The following is a 20,914-nucleotide window of genomic DNA, read 5'->3' on the forward strand; positions in this document are numbered from 1 at the left end:
GACAGAGGAAGGAGACAGAGACCTTCTATCTGCTGGTTCAGCTCCCAGATAGCCACACTAGTCAGTGCTGGGCTATGCTGAAGCCAGGAGCATCATCCGGGTCTCCCACTTGGGTAGCAGGGAACCAAACACAGGCCATCTTTTGCTGCTTTTCTTAGGCATTAGAAGAGAGCTGGATCGGAAGTGGAGCAGCTAAGACATGAATTTGTGCCCATATGGGGTGGCCCCTGGAAACTCCTTTGAATGGATCTGAACTATGTCAAACTTTATATTCACAATCATTTGCATCTCTTACTTGTTTTAAGAGATTTCAACTATAATTCGGGCCAAATGAAAAAACCCATTCCTTGTACGATAGAGGCCTTATTTATATGGAAATAAATAAGTAGGCATAAACTTTGATTCAGATATGTTTTACATGTATAGCTAGGGTGATGCCTAGAACACATACTTTTGAAAAGCTTCCAGGTGGCAAATATGAGGATAATTGCTAGGATCATGAAAACATACAAATAGTGCTTTTGTGCCAAAAGAAATCCATCTTTTAATTCCATTTACCACAATAAAGTCCGCTCATGTCATATCTTGCTTTAAAAATAATTATAGGAGAGTTACTGTGCTAAATGGCAATTATTCCTTGAAAAAATGCATACTTGACAATTCATCACATTACAACAAAAATAGCATTGTCAAATACAACATTATAAAGAATTGCTAACACCTAATTTTTCTCTACGTTTCCTCAGTCCTTGTATTGCTAGGTCAGAGAAAAGCCTGACACGGAATGATATTCTGGCAGGGTTGTGTGCTTTCTTATACAAGGAAACCTGGAATTTGCTCTTTATCTTTTCTTACTTCATGTTAATTAAAAAGGGCTTAAGAATCTGATGACATCCTTTACTTATCTTTACACAAAAAGATATATAATTCAACATGGTTTAACAAACATTGAAGTTAATTAATTTTTAAGTATTTTCAGTATCCTGGATAAGACACAAATGTCAGTGTTTCTACTTCTCGTAACTTGTGGATTCCACTACAGAATATACGTAAGTCAAGCTACAACAAATTGTACAGAACCACGGTTCTCAATGGTAAGGCTGGAAAATAAGAAAATGCCTTCATCTATCTTGGACATTATTTAATCTTGGATTTGACTATTTTACACTTTCAAAACCAAAACTGGCAGTGGAATTTTAAGAGTAAGTGGAGAAATTGGACACTTTGCCTGCCTTTATCATTCTTGTCTTCATCAGAACTGCTGCTGCTTTAGACACGTATTCTACAGGCAGGGTTTAGGAAGATCACCCCGAAACTTCAATCTGATACCAAATTTCCTGCATTCCCCTTGTACATTTAATGAGCATGGCAAGAACACAGTGAGAAATGGGCCTTTGCCCTTATGAGAAAAACAGTCTTATTCTTTCATTCTAATTCTGTACTAACATCTTCCTGTCATGGGACTAGTTTGGTCCTCTAGGTAAAGCTACATTGTTGTCATGATCTAAATCTCTTAAAATGTCCCTTGTTTTTATGTGGAAGGGGGATGTATGGTGGTATGACCTTTTAATTGTCTACTAAAAAAATTACTGGCTCTATTACTTCAATAGACAGTTTTCAAAATACCTGAAAGGAAATACAGAATTCCCATTTCTTTAGAGAGGAAGGTGGATTCCGCTACAAAAAGACTCCATAGAAGGTGAAAGCTCAACAGCCAAGTAAGAAAAGATGAGAGAGTAATATGCTCAAGAAGTGAATACATGACTAACTCAGACTAAACACCAAGTGAGTCTTAAAGCATTTTATACATCTCCCCACCTTCCAGTACATGTTAGAAAAATCTTATGAGATACTATGACTATGAATGTCCAGAGATCACTTTTATCATTTGACTTTTCACAATTCCAGTTGGCTTTTATTTACAGAATTTAAAAGATGCAAAGTTAATGAGACACTGAGTAGATTATGAGAAAACAATCTTAAAAATAAAATCAGGATGAATTAGACATATCAATGGAAGAAGAAATTTTGAAGAAATCCATAAAGCTCATTGTTCAACACAGACGCACATGCACACACATACATATCTGGTATATGGTAAAACTATACCCTGCTTGGGATCAAGTTCTATGCTGAACACATGGCAGGTGCTCACAAACTTGCTTAACAATTTAAAATCAGTTAAATGAGTTAGCTACTTTAGAGTAATCCTTAAATTGTTCATTAATTAAACTCCTATTTACAGCTAAAAAATGAAAACATTTACATTAGTATAAAGATATTACCTGTAAGGATAGCCATGGTACTTGGAGCGAAAGATTGAAAGTAGAAAACTGAAGAAGAAGACAACCAGGCCAAGCCCCACTATGCAAATTACTAGAAAGACCAGAAATATGGTTACTGTCTGAAACCATGCAAATGACAACCCAAATATTTATTCTTTGAATTGATACTTACATTTAATCATGGCACATGCAGGTAAAACAGATAATTCATAATACAATGTATTCATAATTTTCTATATTCTTAATGAAAATGTACTAATAAGGGTATAAAAACAATAAGATTGAGTGATCGAAGTCGTCTTGTGGTTTTCTTCTCTTAAAAAATCCTACAATTACTAAAAAGCCCCAGAGAAATCAAAGCATCATAAACCATAAACAAAATCATTAGCCCCTGCATTATGAAGCTTCGGCTATAATAGCATTTGTTATTTGAATGCCAAAAAAATTTTTATTGTATTTCAGATGTCATGTAACATTTAAAAACAAAGAAAATATTGTTATAGGTTAGATTATGGTCTGTCTAAATGCATGGTACCCAGAAATAGGTCACCCTGATATACAAGGTTAGGAATAAATGCTTGGAGAGTAAGAAAACAGTCCCAGCGGAAGTCAAGGGATAGGAAAAAACCTTCAATAGTGGGTCACAGCGCCTAAGCACTGTTTAAAAGGCAATGGAGAGCATGTGTTTCAGGAATGTGCTGAGGTCTACATTTTCAGTATTACTTCTCTGACAAAAGGGAAATTACTTTTTAATTTTTTAGTTTCCATTAGGGTCAGGAAGATTTTATTCTCAAAGCATATGAGCAATAAAGTATACAAATATGAAAACATTAGGTTTCTTTGGCATCTATATATGTAGAGACAATTCACTGGATTTTAGAAATTTTACATGATTATAAAAATATGCTTAAAATAAATAGCCAACTAGATATTTTTAGTGAAAGTAAAATATTTAGATAGCATTTTACTTAAATCTGTTCTACAAATAAGTAGTAATTATTGTTCTTTTAATATCTAAATATACTTTAAGACAGAATTATACCTTTACATTCTTTCCTAAGTTTCAGAGAATTCTCAAAAACTCTGAAGAATGTCTAAGATAATTAGTTAAAAAATGTTATGACAAACATGTTAAGGCATAAAAGGAAAATCAAATCTACATGCTTCTATAATAAAATAATTTTTACAAAAATTTTCTAGCATACAAATGAACCTTGATTTATAGTCCTCGACATCAGGGAATAGAAAAGGAATGGCATTGTCAAAACACAAATAGTTTTGAGTGTAAATTGTGAAATTTCAGAAGTATTAAATAGCATCCAACTGTAGCCTCTGTGACATTTCACTTAACATCTGTGTAGTTGAAATTCAAATATTGTTATTTGGAAATTGAGTTTTGCTTTATTGTATATCACATAATGAAAAAGATCCTTAAATTGTATACTATCCAAGATGACAGACACCAGCCCCTAGATATAACATATGAACAATCACTAATGACAATCTTACTAAATCTAAAATTAATTGCACAATAATTTATTTTGCCAAATCTTTTTCTTATACTTTATCTCCTTGTTTCAGAAGAGGATTTCAGAATTAATTCCCTTTATTGCTTTTAGTAGCCTCACTAGTTTGCGCTCAATAGAAAATGAGGCTCAACATATATGGTCAAATAAAACAGAATGCATTTGATTCTATGCAATCAGACAAAACATTGCCACTCAAATACTTCTATCTGGAAACAGAGGGACTGAATGTGGGGGCTTATAACACATCCACCCTAAGAAAATAATGCCATGATAAAACACTCCAACCTGGGAACTATTAATCATCGTAGGTCTATCACATAAAAATTGAAATCAAAGTAAAACAAAAATAGTATTAAACTGCATTTCATGTATTTCTCTGCTCATACATGTGCTTATTCTCATATGCTTTTTCACATATACATGTACACACACATAATTCAAGGTGAGTAGAAATTGGAATTATTATACAGCTCTATGCCAATACAGAAGTCAGAAGTAGTGATTTTATAAAACTAGTGTCACAGATATTGTGAAATTTAAAAATTTATGTTTCTTGCTGACTTGACAGGATGTAAGATATACAATGTTAAGGTTATGTCCTCAGAAGCATCAGTTATTAATTCCTTCCTATTTACTAAAAAAATATAAAATACGCCGATTTAAACAAATTACTGTGCTCATTTCATGTGTACAACTATGTATAAACATCATGGAGGCCGGCGCCGCGGCTCACTAGGCTAATCCTCCGCCTAGCGGCGCAGGCACACTGGGTTCTAGTCCCGGTTGGGGCGCCGGATTCTGTCCCGGTTGCCCCTCTTCCAGGCCAGCTCTCTGCTGTGGCAAGGGAGTGCAGTGGAGGATGGCCCAAGTGCTTGGGCCCTGCACCCGCACGGGAGACCAGGAGAAGCACCTGGCTCCTGGCTTCGGATTAGCGCGATGTGCCGGCTGCAGCGCGTTGGCCGTGGCGGCCATTGGAGGGTGAACCAACGGCAAAAGGAAGACCTTTCTCTCTGTCTCTCTCTCTCTCACTGTCCACTCTGTCCATAAAAAAAAGGCATCATGGAAAATAGAAGCCTAAACTGGGCATTACACACTTCATATTTAAACACTTTGGACTTTAAGATTTATTTAAGGGGCAGGGTTATAAAGAGTTCACTCCCCAAATGGTCCAAATGGTCCCAACGACTGGAGCTGGGCCCATCTGAAGCCAAAGAGCCAGGAGCTTACTCCATGTCTCCCACATGGGTGCAGGGGCCCAAACACGTGAACACGTGGGCCAATTTCCACTGCTTTCCCAGGCCATTAACAGGGAGCTAGATCAGAAGTAAAGCAGCTAGGTGTTTAAGCAGCACCCAAGTGGGATGCCGGCACTGCAGGTAGAGGCTTAACCTACTACGCCCTAGCGCTGGCCCCAAATTAAAACTTTAAAGTATTCAGAAATCACTGAGTTATTTACTTCCATATCAACCTAGTTAAACTCCATAAAGTCTGGACATTTGATAGCATAATTATTAGTCTTTTCCAAAAATCTATGCTTCTCCTACACAATTTCAGAGTTCTAGAAAAAAAAGTTCAGAAATGCAAAGTATATTAAAAATTTAAATAGCATTTGTGAAGCTATAAAGTTATACAGGGATCTGATATTATGAGAAGGATGGTAGCAAGACTCCAGGCCTCTGTCTTTTCCCAGTGGAAGCTTCTCCTGCACCGATTACCTCTCTGCTACAAAGACGTGTTACTTCAGGGAACTACATAGTCTTTCTCTGACCCTGAGAAGAACAGTACCATCAAGTGACAAAATGTAGTGAATCTGCTTAAAAACACAATGCTGGAACAGATAGCGTGGTAAATTCCAGTATTTCAATGGAAAAAGCCGAATCCTCGGAGAAGGCAGTGTGAAGAACGGTCCCCTTCAAAAAGTGTTGATGAAGGGTGAGTGTTGTGGCAGACCCACCAGAGGTAATGCCTGGATCTCATATCAGAGCATTGGTTCAAGTGCCAGCTGCTCCGCCACCTCTCCAGTTCCCTGCTAAAGCAGCAGGGAAGACAGAAAGATGGCCCAAGTGCTTGGAGTCCTGCAACCCCCAAGGGAGACCCAGATGGAGTGGTCGGCTCATGGCTTGGGCCTGGACCTGATTTGGCTGTTGCAGCTATGTGGCGGGTGAACCGATGGATGAAGATCCTTTTCTTCCTGCCTGACCCTCTCTGTCACTCTGCCTTTCAAATAAATATAATAAATCTTTTTTTAAAAGGTGATTTAAAAAGGGTTTAGAGGTAACTAGAAGTAGTATTTTATTTCAGCAACTAAAACTTTTGCAGAAACTTCTCCATCTCAGACTTTGAGTGTATACTGATTATTGTGGCATAAGAAATGCTATTTGTGCCAATAAAATCTCTGAAGATTTGCCAATAAAATCCTCTCTATATAAGGTGGGTGTTACACCAAAGATAATGGCTACAGCAGAGATATATCACTGTATCCCACAGAATATAAATATCATTTTGGAAGCAATATATTTTCAAGTATATGCATACATCAAAGACATACAAAAAAGAAAAATTAAATAAAACCACAAAATACAATCAAACAAACTTAACCTTACATTTACAAAAGGCTTTTATATAATTCTCATTTGATCTAAATGTACCTTAAGACTTACACCAAAGGCCAATATATCAACACAAAGACTTACTCCGTCTCTTTCCAACATCTCCTTTGGAAGTTGCTGCTTCATTTAGAAGAACCATCCCCATGGTAATAGCAGCATCTACAGTAGTTGTTAAGGAAACAGTAGAAACAGATGCAAATAAAATCTAACTTATGCCGTTCTGGAACATTGTATTCAGATACTGATATTACAAATGCGCACACACAGGAAAATGTAACTGATTCTTTTTATATAACATAAAATTACCATTATTTGAGTATGTAAATATGCCTTGATTTTTAAAGTAAGCTGAAACTTCAATTTTGAGAGTAATTCTAAATACTCAAATTCTATGACTTTCGTAATGTGGATAAGTTATATGGACTTCCAAAACCAGGTATTATATTTCACATAACGATAAATATTAGTAATAACATATTTGTCAATCAAAAAAATGGAATGTATTCAGCTTTTTTTTTCCATTTTCACAGTATGTGCGTGTGTACATGTGTGTATATAGCTTTCTTCTCCTTGACTCCTAAGTGTACCATTTCATCCACTGTTTGTTTAAAGCAACCTTTGTGAATCAGTCATGATGTCACTTGGAAATATTTGGATATCCAATTTCAAGCTTTACAAAAGCAAACAAGTACATTGTAATAAAACAATGAGTTTAATGGGATCTTTATCTAGTCAGTTAACTGATATTTTAAAATGGAAATATGAAATTATTTCTGTACTTATTTCAGCTTGTAACAGTATAAACATAGTCCTGCTATGCTGAGATGCCACTGATGAAGAAAATTTATCACAACACTATTCATGAATTGCATGAAAATTTCACCTTAATATCATTTTCCCTGAAATTTTTAAAGGCCCCTGGCATTATGTATCATGCCCAAATGACTAATGAATTGTAAAATGAAAAATATAACCCAGAATTTTCTCTGCTCAGTTTTATTAAAATTTCTTTATACTTGCTTCTATTGTTATATGTGTACAAACAACAGGCTATTCCTAAGTGCTTTCTACCGCTGATAGCAGAAGCTAAAAGGATATTGTAGGGGCCTGTCTATGATACTATACAGAGGTCTATCAAATTCAGTATAAGTATTTCTCAACTGAGGCTCTTTTCATAACTGTATCATCAAATTTCTGATTATAATATATTTGTATGTTCTTGACCATTTCATCCAATTTTTGATAAATAATATATGGTAAATAATATATGCCTTGTTTTTCTAGTTAGGCATTTGCAAACTTCTATACAACTAATTTTAAAACTGATCTATATAATATTATAATTTTACTTTGATTGTAATGCATACAAGAGAAAAATACACTCCCCAACATTACCACACAGTGTTAAGACCAAATTTAATTAGTGAATTTCTGGGTTCAACTGTATAGCAATGACCAGAAAAGGATTTTTTCATAGAACAACTACTATTAGTGCCAGTATGATAATGAGTCTGTGGACTTGAAGGATTCACTATTAGTAAAGTGTTTAGGCAAATCTACTTATTATCCCCCCTCCAAGTTCACAGTCATAGGACATTGTTAATAAAATGAGGGAAACGAGCCGGCGCCGTGGCTCAATAGGCTAATCCTCCACCTTGCGGCGCCGGCACACCGGGTTCGAGTCCCGGTTGGGGCGCCGGATTCTGTCCCGGTTGCCCCTCTTCCAGGCCAGCTCTCTGCTATGGCCAGGGAGTGCAGTGGAGGATGGCCCAGGTGCTTGGGCCCTGCACCCCATGGGAGACCAGGAAAAGCACCTGGCTCCTGGCTCCTGCCAGGATCAGCGCGGTGCGCCGGCTGCAGCGGCGGCCATTGGAGGGTGAACCAACGGCAAAAAAGGAAGACCTTTCTCTCTCTGTCTCTCTCTCTCTCACTGTCCACTCTGCCTGTCAAAAAAAAAAAAAATAAAATGAGGGAAACAGCATTAAAAACTTAGATCACTAAATCTGCTCACAGGTACATTTCTATTGCTTAACCTTGTTTTTTGGAGCAAACAGATGTGATCGTTGTAGAGCCTTAAAGAGCTATTGGGATTCCCCCTTAATCTTTTTCTGAAATATTCTTTTATATTAAGGAATTTTTAATCTATACACTTAAATAAACACATTTATTTGTAATTCATACAAAATTCTAGATCCTTTTACCTATGACAAAATGCATTTCTAAAAATATTCAAAACATGAATGGCACTTAAAAAGGCACTGATGTATAGATGTGAAAAAATGTATTCTATTTATTACTCCATCTACTAGAGAGCTCTCTCAGGTCTATTAATAAAAATCACGGGAGGGGGGCAGTGCCCGAGGCACAGGTTAATCCTCCGCCTACAGCACTGGCATCCCATATATGGGTGCAGGGTTCTAGTCCCGGCTGCTCCTCTTCTGATCCAGCTCTCTGCTGTGGCCTGGAAAACCAGCAGAGGATGGCCCTAGTGCTTGGGCCCCTACACCCACCATGGGAGACTGGGAAGAAGCACCTGATGCCTGGCTTTGGATCGGTGTAGCTCGGGCCGTTGCAGCCATTTGGGGAGTGAACTAACGGAAGGAAGACTCTCTCTCCCTCTTGCTCTCACTGTCTGTAACTCTACCTCTCAAATAAAATCTTAAAAAAAATTAAAATAAAAATCATGGGAAGAGTGGCACTATTTCTATACTAGGTAAAACAAAGTTTATGAAATAAAATGTCTGAAAATTGTAACGTATGTCAAAATGTAAAACTATTAGGGTCAATTTTTATATACATATAAACATACATGTATACAAATATATGTATGTGCTTACAAACAGACACGATCTCAAGAAAAGGTATATTAGTCACTTAAGTGTAATATACCCGTCAATGTACTGTCATTCAGTTTTTACTGCTCACTCTGAATTATCACAATGTTGAAAACTAAGGGTAACTATGTGCTTCTCATTTGAATTCCACACAAATCAGAAGACAGATAAAAAAGCTACAATGCTTTTCATAAGATGATTTTTTTTGCTTTAACGACATGTAAGTTGTATCCAAATGTTTCCAATTACAAAAATCCCTGCAAATAATATTGTTTTACATGCCTCCTTAAGTAGATGTGCAGTTGTTTCTATATCAAGAGGCACAATTTTTGAGAGGTTAGGTATGGGTATTTTCAAACTAGTTAGTTACAATCATGTTGATCTTTAAAATGAACAATTTAAGAGTTCCCATTTCTCTTCCATTCTGCAGACACAGAGGGGTTTGTATAAACAGCTCTGCATTGGACATTGCCAACCTTTGGTATGTTCATTCTACATTTTTGCTGCATGTTTTGTATGCTGCTTGCTTTCTTTTGTTCATTTTCTCACAAGCCGACCTGCTTTTGTTATTAATTTGTATGGCATTTTTCATTTTTTTCTGGTTATGAACTGATTTAACGGTTGTATATAGGCCCATGTAGGAGTAATTTATATTTTGTTTTCAAGCTGTTTTATAGAAAAGACTTTAATTTTAATGTGGCTAATCTTATTAATCTTTTCTTTCATGAATTTTGTTTGTTGCTTCTCAAGAAATTCATTCTTACCCCCTAGGACTTAAAAACATTCTCTAGCTTTGTCGTTACTACATTTTAGTAAGCCATATAATGTCATTCTCCTATCCAGAACACTCGAGTAGCTCTTCATCTCACTCTGAGTAAATCTAAATACCTCAATATAGCCTCACAGTCACACATAATGTGCATTCAGACCTACTGCTTATCCTAGTTTGCTCCCACTCTTGTCCAGACTGTTCTTCCACCAGGAAGGTACTCCTCTACCTCAGTATCTCTACCTTTACCGCCTAAAACTTGCTCAAAATTACCGAGCTGGTGAGTAAAAGGTGCCAACCAAAAAAAAAAAAAAAAAGGCATAAAAGAGATAACACAGGATGATATCAGGGTTAGATGAAAATAATGAAGTTTAGTAAGAGAACAAAAAGTAGTTCAATTTTAGCATCAAATATCTTTATGCTAAGCATTAAACTCCTACAAGGCAAACAGCATTAAAAATTTTACTGCAAAAATGAGTAATTTTGCAAATCAATTTTCAAATTATTCATAAAACTGCTGTTTTAACTGTATTATGATTTTTAGATCATTATATTTCTTGTTGCTTTGAATCAAAGTCTTATAATGTATTGGTTTTTGTTGGGAGCAAATGTAAAAATATTGTAGAAATTTTCAAATTATGCAATAAATAATATGCACCATCTTATTATCTTAAATTAATAAGGCAGAAAGAGGAATAAAAACCTCAAGTCTGAGAAATCTGTGAGGATTCAGCATGACAGAATCTCAAAGAGATCTTCAGTTATCACTGACTATATGTGCTAGGAGCAGGTTTAGGAGTACGTGCAGGAACTCTACTGCTATGAAATTATCACCAAATAAGACAAAATATAAACAAGAAAGGTAATCTACATGCAAAACTGTTTGTAGATGAATTTATGGTAAAACGCATCAGTTTTGCTTCAATTACAATTCACATTTTTAATAATTATATACCTCTATAGTTTTAATGATTTAACATCTTCTCATTCGATTTTTGTTTATAGCCCTTGCCTATTTTCCTGTTCCTCTACAGTCCTTTTATTTGTTGAACTCTTTATTTAGTGAAATATTACATCTTTGATTACAATGTAAATCAGAAGTATGTTATCTCAAAAAATAAAGAAAATAATGGAAAGTTAAAGATGTAAATGTGCAACTAATTTTTGGTACATTTATGAGGATACTTCAAAAAGCTTGTGGGAAATGGAAATAAAAACTAAGTTAATTTTCGTGCAAAACTTTAATCCCTACATAAACGGGGTCTTAAAAAAGTTCCTGGAGGCCGGTGCTGGCTCACTCGGTTAATCCTCCGCCTGCGGCGCCGGCATCCCATATGGGTGCCGGGTTCTCTTCCCGGTGCTCCTCTTCCAGTCCAGCTCTCTGCTGTGGCCCAAGTACCTGGGTGCCTGCACCCGCATGGGAGACCAGGAGGAGGTACCTGGCTCCTGGCTTTGGATGGGCACAGCGCCAGCTGTGGCAGCCATTTGGGGAGTGAACCAATGGAAGGAAGACCTTTCTTTCTGTCTCTGTCTATAACTCTACCTGTCAAATAAAAAAAAAAAAAGTTCCTGGAAAATGTAGGTTATGCATTGATTTCTAATTGATTGTACTATAATTATCTTAAGTCCATTTTCCACAACTTCTTGAAATCCTCTCATATGGAACAGATTAACTAACCATATAAAACGAATCTGACAAAGGTTCTTAACAGCAGAGGAAGGTAATTTCATCCTCAGGTCAAATGTTTATTAAGACCTAACCTTACCTTTCTACAAAACAAACACAGAGAACCGCTTGTAGAGAAATGAGGATAGCAACAGTTGGAAGGGGGAGGGCACAGGGACATGTGCCTGAGAAGATTACAGGCAAGATGCTCATCTCCCACACGGGAGGGGAGTGCCTGGGTCAGAATTCTGGCTCCACTCCTAATTCAAACTGACTGGAAATGCACACCGAGGGAGGCTGTGGGTGATGGCCCAAGTGGCTGAGTCACTGATGCCCATCTAGGAGACTTGGATAGATTTTGGTTTCCTGGCTCTTGGCTTCATCTTGGCCCAACATCAGAGGCTGCCAACATCTGGGGAATAGATGAGTAGAAGGGAGCTCTCGGCGTCTGCCAGCCTCTTCAATGAATGCTTTCTCTTTTTAGGTAATAGCAGCTGTTTTGGGGAAAAATAAAGTTGTGGAGTTTTGTTTGCTTTCGTACAGGCCAGAAGTTTTAAATTTTTTCTCTCAAGGGTCAGAAAGGAAATATTTTCATCTGTAAATGACATACTGTTCCTCTACTCAACTCTGCTGCTGTAGGGTAAAAATGGTCATAGAAATTGAAAGAGTGAACAGCTACGGCTGTGTTGACAAAAGCAGTGGGCAGGTTGGATTTGTCCTACAGCAGTCCTACTTTGCCAATGCCAGAAAACTACACAGTTAGGGCTGACAGGAATTCAGCTTTATTCTTAGTTGAAAATAAATGACAGCAAATATTTAGTAAACCCTTTCATATACAACCCTGATGTAAGAATTTTAAAGCAAAGAGATTACAAGACACTGGTATATACCAGCCCACAGGTCAACGTGTGGTTAGAAAGCAGCAGAGTCAGTACTATATACATATCACCCCTTCCTGAAACCTTTTCTCACGCAAATTAATTTTCTAGGTTTCACCAAGGAAAAAAGTAGTAGGACTATTTTAAGCCTGTTGGCTGTAATTAAGACAATTAAAATAGCTTTGACCTCACTAAACCTACCTTCTCTTTTATTTACGGATACTTCTTAAACTAAATGATGCTCAACTCTTAGAGGCCTTCAGTTCCATTGAATCAGCTAAAAGAGAGCCTCCACAACACTGATCATTTAGGGGAAATGGCATTTGTGATATAAACTGATACAAACATAAACTTTAGGTTGGGAATGATGTTAGAGATCATCTCTCAGAGTTGACAGAAAGTACTGTTTCACTGGGTGGAAGGCTGAATAACCCAGTCTATCAGTGCAAATCTGAAAATCTTTTACTTCTAACGATGGAATAACATATTCTTCGCTGCTAGATTACGGAGTACAGCCATAGAACCATGGCTTATGGAAGTGTCCTAACATTAAAACAGAGCATCTGATGGGACTCTACCTTGTCCCATAGACACACAGTTCTGGTCTAGTTTAATGTGTTACTTTGCTTATTTGTATTGAATAAAACTTTACTGTGAATACTGTAGTTTTTTTCTGATCCTATCAACTTCCCTACTGATTAATATTCAAAATATTGACAAGATCACAAATAAAATAGAATTTATATAATTATATATAATACCCAGAGGCACTGAGCATCCTACTGAACTAAAAATTTTTAAAATATATTTATAATACTTTCCAAATTACACATGATAAAGTTACCGTTGCTCTCAGGAAGGGAATTAAGATTTTATCTATTTAAAGATAAATGAGAACAGATGTTGAAAAAATTTGGGGCATATTATAGAAGGTTTAAAGTGATTTAATCTAAACCTATCTTTAACTTGTATCCATCATAAATTTTCTCCAATAGTATGTTTCTCCTTGGATATGACACATCAGAATAAACATTTGTTCTATATACACAGACTATAAAAAACATAAACTCATATTCTTTCATAATAAATGGAAAAATGTTTCTCCTAGAAGCAGCAAGCCAATCTTTGAATATAAATACTATTTTTTATCACTTTATATAAAGGAAACACACTTCATGCATTTCATATATAGAATTTTAAGAACATAATGATACTTCCTACCTTATCCTCCCCCATCCCTTCATGCTACCCTGCCTCCTCCTCCCCTTCTTATTTTTCTTTTAATTTTTACAATAACATTCTTTCAATTTACTTTATAATCACAAGCTTAACTTTGCACTAAATAAATAATTCAGCAAATAGTAGGTAGAAAAATCACTGTTACTCAGGAGTATAGACAAGGGCTATAGACAATAATCAAATCTCAAAGTGTCAATTTCATTTATATGCATTCATATGTATTCTGTATACAAGTTACCTCCAAGTAGGGAAACATGACATTTGTCTTTCTGGGACTGACTTATTTCACTATATGCATTAATGGTCTTTGCTCTTATAACTAAACTTTTAATTCCAGCTGGTATTTATTTCATGTCACCTTTTTAAGATCCGAGAACTTAAAGGAAGTAGGGGACTAAGGGAATTCTTACATAATTGACAATGAAGCTGATCCTAGTATCATGTGTCCTGTGTCCACTGGCACACAGGATTCTTGATGAATTCAGCGGAGACCTTGCTTTCTATGATGAAAGGACGGCTCACCATTATTTGGTATGGGTGGAATTTTGAATAGGATAAATGGCGTTAGTTTACTCACCCCTTAGTCTTCTGGCAGTAACAATTAGATTTTAGGTAACATTGTAAGATACACACTTTGAAAATATTTCACTAATGTGAAAAGAAGGTAACTTCTATGAAAAGGAATCACTACTTGCAATTACATGTCTAGTTTACTGTGTTCAGAAGACATATCATTTATTTTATTTTTATGAGACAGCTGTTTTAAATTTACATTATAAACAATGCCTAATGGCTCTACTAAATAAAAGAGTTCAAGAAATAAAAAGTGAAAAGATGATAACCAGGTGTGAAGACAGGGAAGGGCTATAAACAACAATCAAATTATCAGGTAAAGCCACCACCTGTGTTACTGGCATCCCATATGGGTGCCAGTTTGAGTCCCAGCTGCTCCACTTCTGATCCAGCTCCCTGCTCATGTGCCCAGAAGGCAGCAGAGGAAGATAGCCCAAGTGCTTGGGCCCTTGCACCCATGTAGGAGACCAGGATGAAGCTCCTGGCTTCTGGCTTCTATCTGGCCCAGCTCTGGCCCTGCAGCCATTTGTGGAGTGAATCAGCAGATGAAGATCTCTGTCCTCTCTCTCTCATTACCTCTCTCTCTTTCAACTACATAAAAATAATTTTTTCTTAAAAGATCCTCTTCACTCATATAAAGTCAGCTTTGATTTTAAAACAAATCTTTACTATTACATAGTAGTATATAATTCCTATTAATATGCCAGAAAAATATTTACAACAAAGTTTGACAAAATATTCTATATGCCACAGAACTGAAAGAATTTCTATTTTTAAATTTCAGCTCCCGCATATAAGGCAGAACATGTGGTATCTAGCTTTCTGTGTCAGGCTTATTTTACTCAGTATCATGTCCTCCAGTTTCAACCACTTCGCTACAAATTATAGAATTTTATTTTTATAGGCAAATAACAATAATATTGTTTATATAATATATAATATAAAACAATCTACTGGCAAAGGACCAGAACAGAAATTACTCAAATGAAAAAATACAAAGGTCCAACAGACATATGAAAAACACTGAATATAACTTGCATTCAGGAAAATGCAAATAAAAACCATGAGATGTCCTCTCACCCCTGACAGAATGGCTATTATCCAAAAAGTCAGAAAGCACAGATGCTAGTGAGGATGTGGAGAAAGGGAAATCTCAAACACTGTTGATGGGAATGTCAATCAGTGTGGTCACAGTGGAAAACAGTATGGAGACTGGTTTTTTTAAAGTAGAAATAGATCTGCCATATGATGTAGCAATCCCAGTAATGTGTATATACTGAAAAGACATGAACTCATTGTATACCTGCTCCACTGTGTTTACAGCAGCACTGTCCAAAATAGCCAAAATATGGAATCAAAGTGCCCCTTGTCAGATGAATGGATAAATAAAATGTGGTATGTGTGTACACACATAGCTTATTTTAATTTACCTAATTTAGATATGAAGATTTGAGTTTTAATAAGATTCTGTAATAAAAAACATACCTAACTTAAATTTATCATTTGATCACTAAGCTCAAATTTTACCTTCTTTTTATCTGACCACTAAGTTCAAATTTTATACTACAGGAACTTTTATAAAGTGTTTTTATATAAGTCCATATTAATAAATTTCATAAACCTATCAAGATATTATGGTTTTCATTGTACATTTGCATGTTAATAACATTCCAGTTAGGATCCATGTGCATTAAGCCTGAATATTATGGATTTTTGGACACCTGAACTTTTTTTTTTTTTTTTTGCCAGGCAGAGTTAGTGAGAGAGAAAGAGTTACAGACACTGAGAGAGACAGAGAGAAAGGTCTTCCTTCCGTTGGTTCACCCCCAAAATAGCCGCTAAGGCCGGTGCGCTACGCTGATCTGAAGCCAGGAGCCAGGTGCTTCCTCCTGGTCTCCCATGGGGTGCAGGGCCCAAGCACTTGGGCCATCCTCCACTGCCTTCCTGGGCCACAGCAGAGAGCTGGACTGGAAGAGGAGCAACCGGGACTAGAACCCGGCACCCCAACCAAGACTAGAACCCGGGGTGCCAGCGCCACAGGCGGAGGAGGATCAGCCAAGTGAGCCATGGCGCCTGCCATTAATGCTTTAAGAATACAATAGGAACTAAATGATTACTCCCATTATTTTTAAATGTGATTATTAAGCTACCTCCCCAAAACTACCTGAACTTCAGTCATCTTGATTCCTTTTCTTGAACCCTGTTGGTGACATCTACTATCAAGCTTGGCTAATTCCTCCCTTCAACAGTGACTTGGTCATTCACCTGTTACCTTAGTTTAGGTCTATCCTCTAGCATCAGGACAATTGCCAGTGCCTCCCACTTCCACTGCTCTCTTTCTTCCACTTTATCCTTAGCATTGCTACTAGAGCAAATTCCCATTGACTTTCTGTTGCTTAAACAGGGTTGAGATATACATGACACTATTTCCCTTTCTAAAGCCAAACTTATGAAGCCCCTCAGGGCTAACCAATTCCAAATATATGGAATTGTCCTATCAACTGCAGTACAACTGTTACCTTTATAAAGTTCAAATCGCTTAGCAAGGTTTTCATTATCTGGCCTAAGGAATTTTCAAAAATCTATAATTTGTATTGTATGTTAGCCTACATGAAATTCTTACATTTCTATAATTAAAGAATACTTACTCTCCATTTACTCTTTTGTACCTATTATACCTTCCATTGGAAGACCATTTCTCACTTACTCTGCTTCTCCAAAATTTCTTTTTACATTTTTAGACTAGCTAATAGTCAACTCTCTAGGCATTTAGTTTCCCTTCTCTCTTACTGCTTCCTTTGCATGCAATGATCATGGCATATGTCATTGGATTATAAATATTGTCACTTTTTATAAACAGCTATATTCATGTTTGTATCAGGTGCTGAAAATATATGACTGAATAAAAAGAAATTGATAATAAACTTTTTATTAGGGAAAACACAAAGCATTATATGCTACTAGATGATGGTTCACATATATTGCATGTTTAAATTATAACATTTCTCATTCCTTTTTCAAACAGATTCTTCTTTTCCCCCTAGATAAGCTACTGAGAAAATAAAAAGGTACTGATAAAGAGAAAAGCCTTAATCATAGCAGATATGAATCTATAACCTATCACACCAAATTATTCCCTCTGTTCTCTTAGGTATTTTTGTTTATTTGTATATACCAACTGCATCTAATGATCTCACTAAATTAGAAGGGGAAAACAAAAAGGTAGTAATATTCTCCAGAGAAAACAAAAAGTAACCATCTACAATCTACTATTTTTATGCACTGAGGGGAAAAAGACACATGTGAATTAACAAAAACAAATGTAGTAAGTTAAAAAAAATCAGTAGACTCTGAAAAGTAAAATAAATTATTTTGAAATAACTTCTTTTAAACTTTTACTAATATTTATGATTCTACCATTTAAAAGAATTTTTCTCTTTGTCTGTGACAGCTATCTCTAAAATAAAGACAATATAGCAGAAATGAAGCAACATATAATTAGGTAGCATAAATAGAATAGTCATTTTAATCCTTTTATGTATTACTACTAAAGTCTGTATCAAAGGCTTCATACTGCTTGCAAAATTTCTTTGCATTCTAAATCTCAGCTTGATGTCAATGATCCATGAAATGAAACCTTGGAGAATTCCTGCCGTACAATGGAATGATGGTCTCAACACAGCTTTTCATTGCTTTTGCTAGGTATTCCTGATGTGCTTTAATAGATTTGCTGCTTTGAATAAAGAATACTGCTAAAATGCTCTACCACAGATTGAAACAAGTTCGGGGGGTGGGGGGAAGAGGACATAAAGGAAACCACAATATGTAAATGAGAGCTAAAAACTCACCTGCAACAATTTGTGTTTCTTATCATTTGCTTTAAGATAAATATATTTTAGGGCATATATACACTTAATAATAAAAATACATTGTTTCATCCTTATCTTTTAACAAGGAGAAGATATTCCTGTAAATGTAATCGCACTTATTTAACTTCCTCACCTGTGATGCACAAACAGGTAAAATCTTTCAAAGTCAGTATTACAGAAAATGCTAAATGCCTGTACAATCAACAGACCTTGGATGAGAAAACTGAATTCAAATCCCAATTTTCCTAAACTAAGGCAAGTCACCAAAGTTTGTGGATTCTAATTTTCCTACCTATAAAATGAGGGTTTGGCCTATCTGAAGTGTGAGACTGTTAAAGATTTATAACCATCATTACATAAAATATTGAGAAATTTGGTCTTCATTAGATCATCATAATATGAATCTTACTAAGCATCATAATTATATTTTATGTGATACTGTAAGTACCCTTTAAATTCTGATACTAATTCAGTGTGTGCCAGCAACACACTATAAATTCAACTTCCAATTTTAACAAAGCACACACACATACACACACAATTGTTCTTCTTAAATACATCTATTTTTTCTGAAACATTAATTTTACTTCACTGTAAGAATATTCAGTTAGATATTGAAACCTCACCTGTTTGCTCTGCTCTCTTCTGCTAGATACTAAAACTTCACCTGCTTGCTCTGCTCTCTTCTGCTTTGCTCTCCAAACCCCAAATCACAAATTTCACCATATGATCTCCCTCATAACACTAAATTTGGAAGGTTTCAAAGAGAGCTTTCCATCCTAACCCTTCCATTTCTGATTTACATATTCAAGGATGACAAGATTAAGATAATTCCTTTTTTATGTAACTATTTATATATCATTTTTTAAGAAGCTAGAAGGGAAAACTATATAAACATCACAAAAAAAAATCAAGCCAAAGTCAATCAATGCACAATAAAAGCAATACTCTGAAATTCAACAGCAATACAAAAGAGAAACCTTGAGTCTGTTAATGATTCAACATAACAAATGCATAACAAACTAGGAATAATTAGCATAGGTAAAAGAAAATCAGCAATATTATAAAGCTTAAAATGTAATGTTTTTTAAAATTCTTGCTATTTGCTGCAAGAGGAAAAATCAACTTGATAGCATGAGCTTGGGTTTGCCCTTTTCAGTTCATCAGTATTTAAAGGATACTCAGTACCAGAATGATGTGCGACTCTGCCACAAACTGAGCCTGGCTGCTCCCATGAATATAGCTCTACAAAAGAAGACAAGGAAATAAACATTACAATCGGGGAAAAAGACATCATTATTTGATGGTTTTATGTCATGAAAATAATAAGTAGATTTTACCACTGTTTAAGATCTCATTTATAATTTTTTGAGTATCAGTTAATGTGAAATAGATGAAAATGATGGTTGATATCATAGTAAACTGTAGAGAAAAACTTAATATCAGAAGTTAACAACATACCTTAAAGAACTTACTGTATACATATACACATAGATAATGCTATTCTTCTAGTGTTAAGTACAGCATTGTACTTAACAGCGTATGGTATCAACCAGAGCAAATAATTTTCCCAATTCCTCAGTCTTAAAAATAAGTCAAAAATGGCCAAATGTAAAATCACTTTTCAATTTACCAGTTTTAAAAGTCAGAAATTAACTGTAAACATGTATACATTTCATTTGATCACTTAACTTTTTTCAAAATCTAATTACTGAAACAGTTTTTATGCTTGGAAATATTATTTTTCTATACCTAGGAAGAGTTATATTTATAGTTGATGTTATTTGATTATATACAATTTGACACAAATATCTGCTAGAATATTCTTCTAAATAATCCCCAAAGTATTTCCTTTTTTTTTTTTTTTTTTTTTTTTTTGACAGGCAGAGTGGACAGTGAGAGAGAGAGAGACAGAGAGAAAGGTCTTCCTTTTGCCACTGGTTCACCCTCCAATGGCCACCACGGCCTGTGCGCTGTAGGAGCCAGGTGCTTTTCCTGGTCTCCCATGGGATGCAGGGCCCAAGCACCTGGGTCATCCTCCACTGCACTCCCGGGCCACAGCATAAAGCTGGCCTGGAAGAGGGGCAACCGGGACAGAATCTGGCACCCCGACCGGGACTAGAACCCGGTGTGCCGGCGCCGCAAGGCGGAGGATTAGCCTAGTGAGCTGCGGCGCCGGCTGCCCCAAAGCATTTCTACTGTTAATCACTCTTAGGAAAATTAGCTGCTTTACCGTTATTTTAAAAATAAAAGTCCTTCTCAAGACCTTCCATTTATAAAAAACTTGAGAAAAATGTAACACTTCACAATACAAAATGCTGGCTTCAACTTTTGCAGCCCTTAGATGCATAACTGTACCATTTGTAAGGACTAATATGATCCTCTCAACATTTTTCTTTGTTTTTCTTACTAATCAAAGTAGTCTCATTTTCAGCATTTCCCTTTGCTTCTGACAATAAATCCAGCTAAAATTAGGAGTGTTTAAAAGGAAAAGAGTATTTAACTAGAAGCCATAAAATCATTCCCTCTGACCTACTTTGATGGGATGTTTGTTTTTAATGCAAGAAAATTTAAATTTAAATGCATGCATAGCTTCTCATATTCATGGATTTCAAATTTTTTGCATCAATATAAATGTAGATTTTTGATTCTATGTTCCATGA

At 35.9% G+C, this 20,914-nt stretch overlaps 1 protein-coding gene across 8 annotated transcripts in view; it reads right to left on the reverse strand.

Annotated features, from left to right (window-relative positions):
* The window catches only part of TUSC3 (tumor suppressor candidate 3), a 214,047-nt gene that overhangs the window by 12,747 nt on the left and 180,386 nt on the right, over window positions 1-20,914 (reverse strand). For 7 of the 8 annotated variants that reach the window (XM_070068482.2, XM_070068481.2, XM_070068484.2 and 4 more), the window contains 3 exons: window positions 19,433-19,496; window positions 6,508-6,582; window positions 2,286-2,376 (listed from right to left, as the gene is read on the reverse strand). In XM_070068482.2, the coding sequence (XP_069924583.1) occupies window positions 2,286-2,376; window positions 6,508-6,582; window positions 19,433-19,496 (230 nt within the window). The remainder of the gene's footprint in view (window positions 1-2,285; window positions 2,377-6,507; window positions 6,583-19,432; window positions 19,497-20,914) is intronic. The other variant, XM_089327271.1, reaches the window with a different exon arrangement.

The sequence above is a fragment of the Oryctolagus cuniculus genome, chromosome 2, assembly GCF_051225735.1.
Source record: "Oryctolagus cuniculus isolate XC-2025 breed Fujian yellow rabbit chromosome 2, ASM5122573v1, whole genome shotgun sequence".
NCBI lineage: Eukaryota > Metazoa > Chordata > Mammalia > Lagomorpha > Leporidae > Oryctolagus > Oryctolagus cuniculus.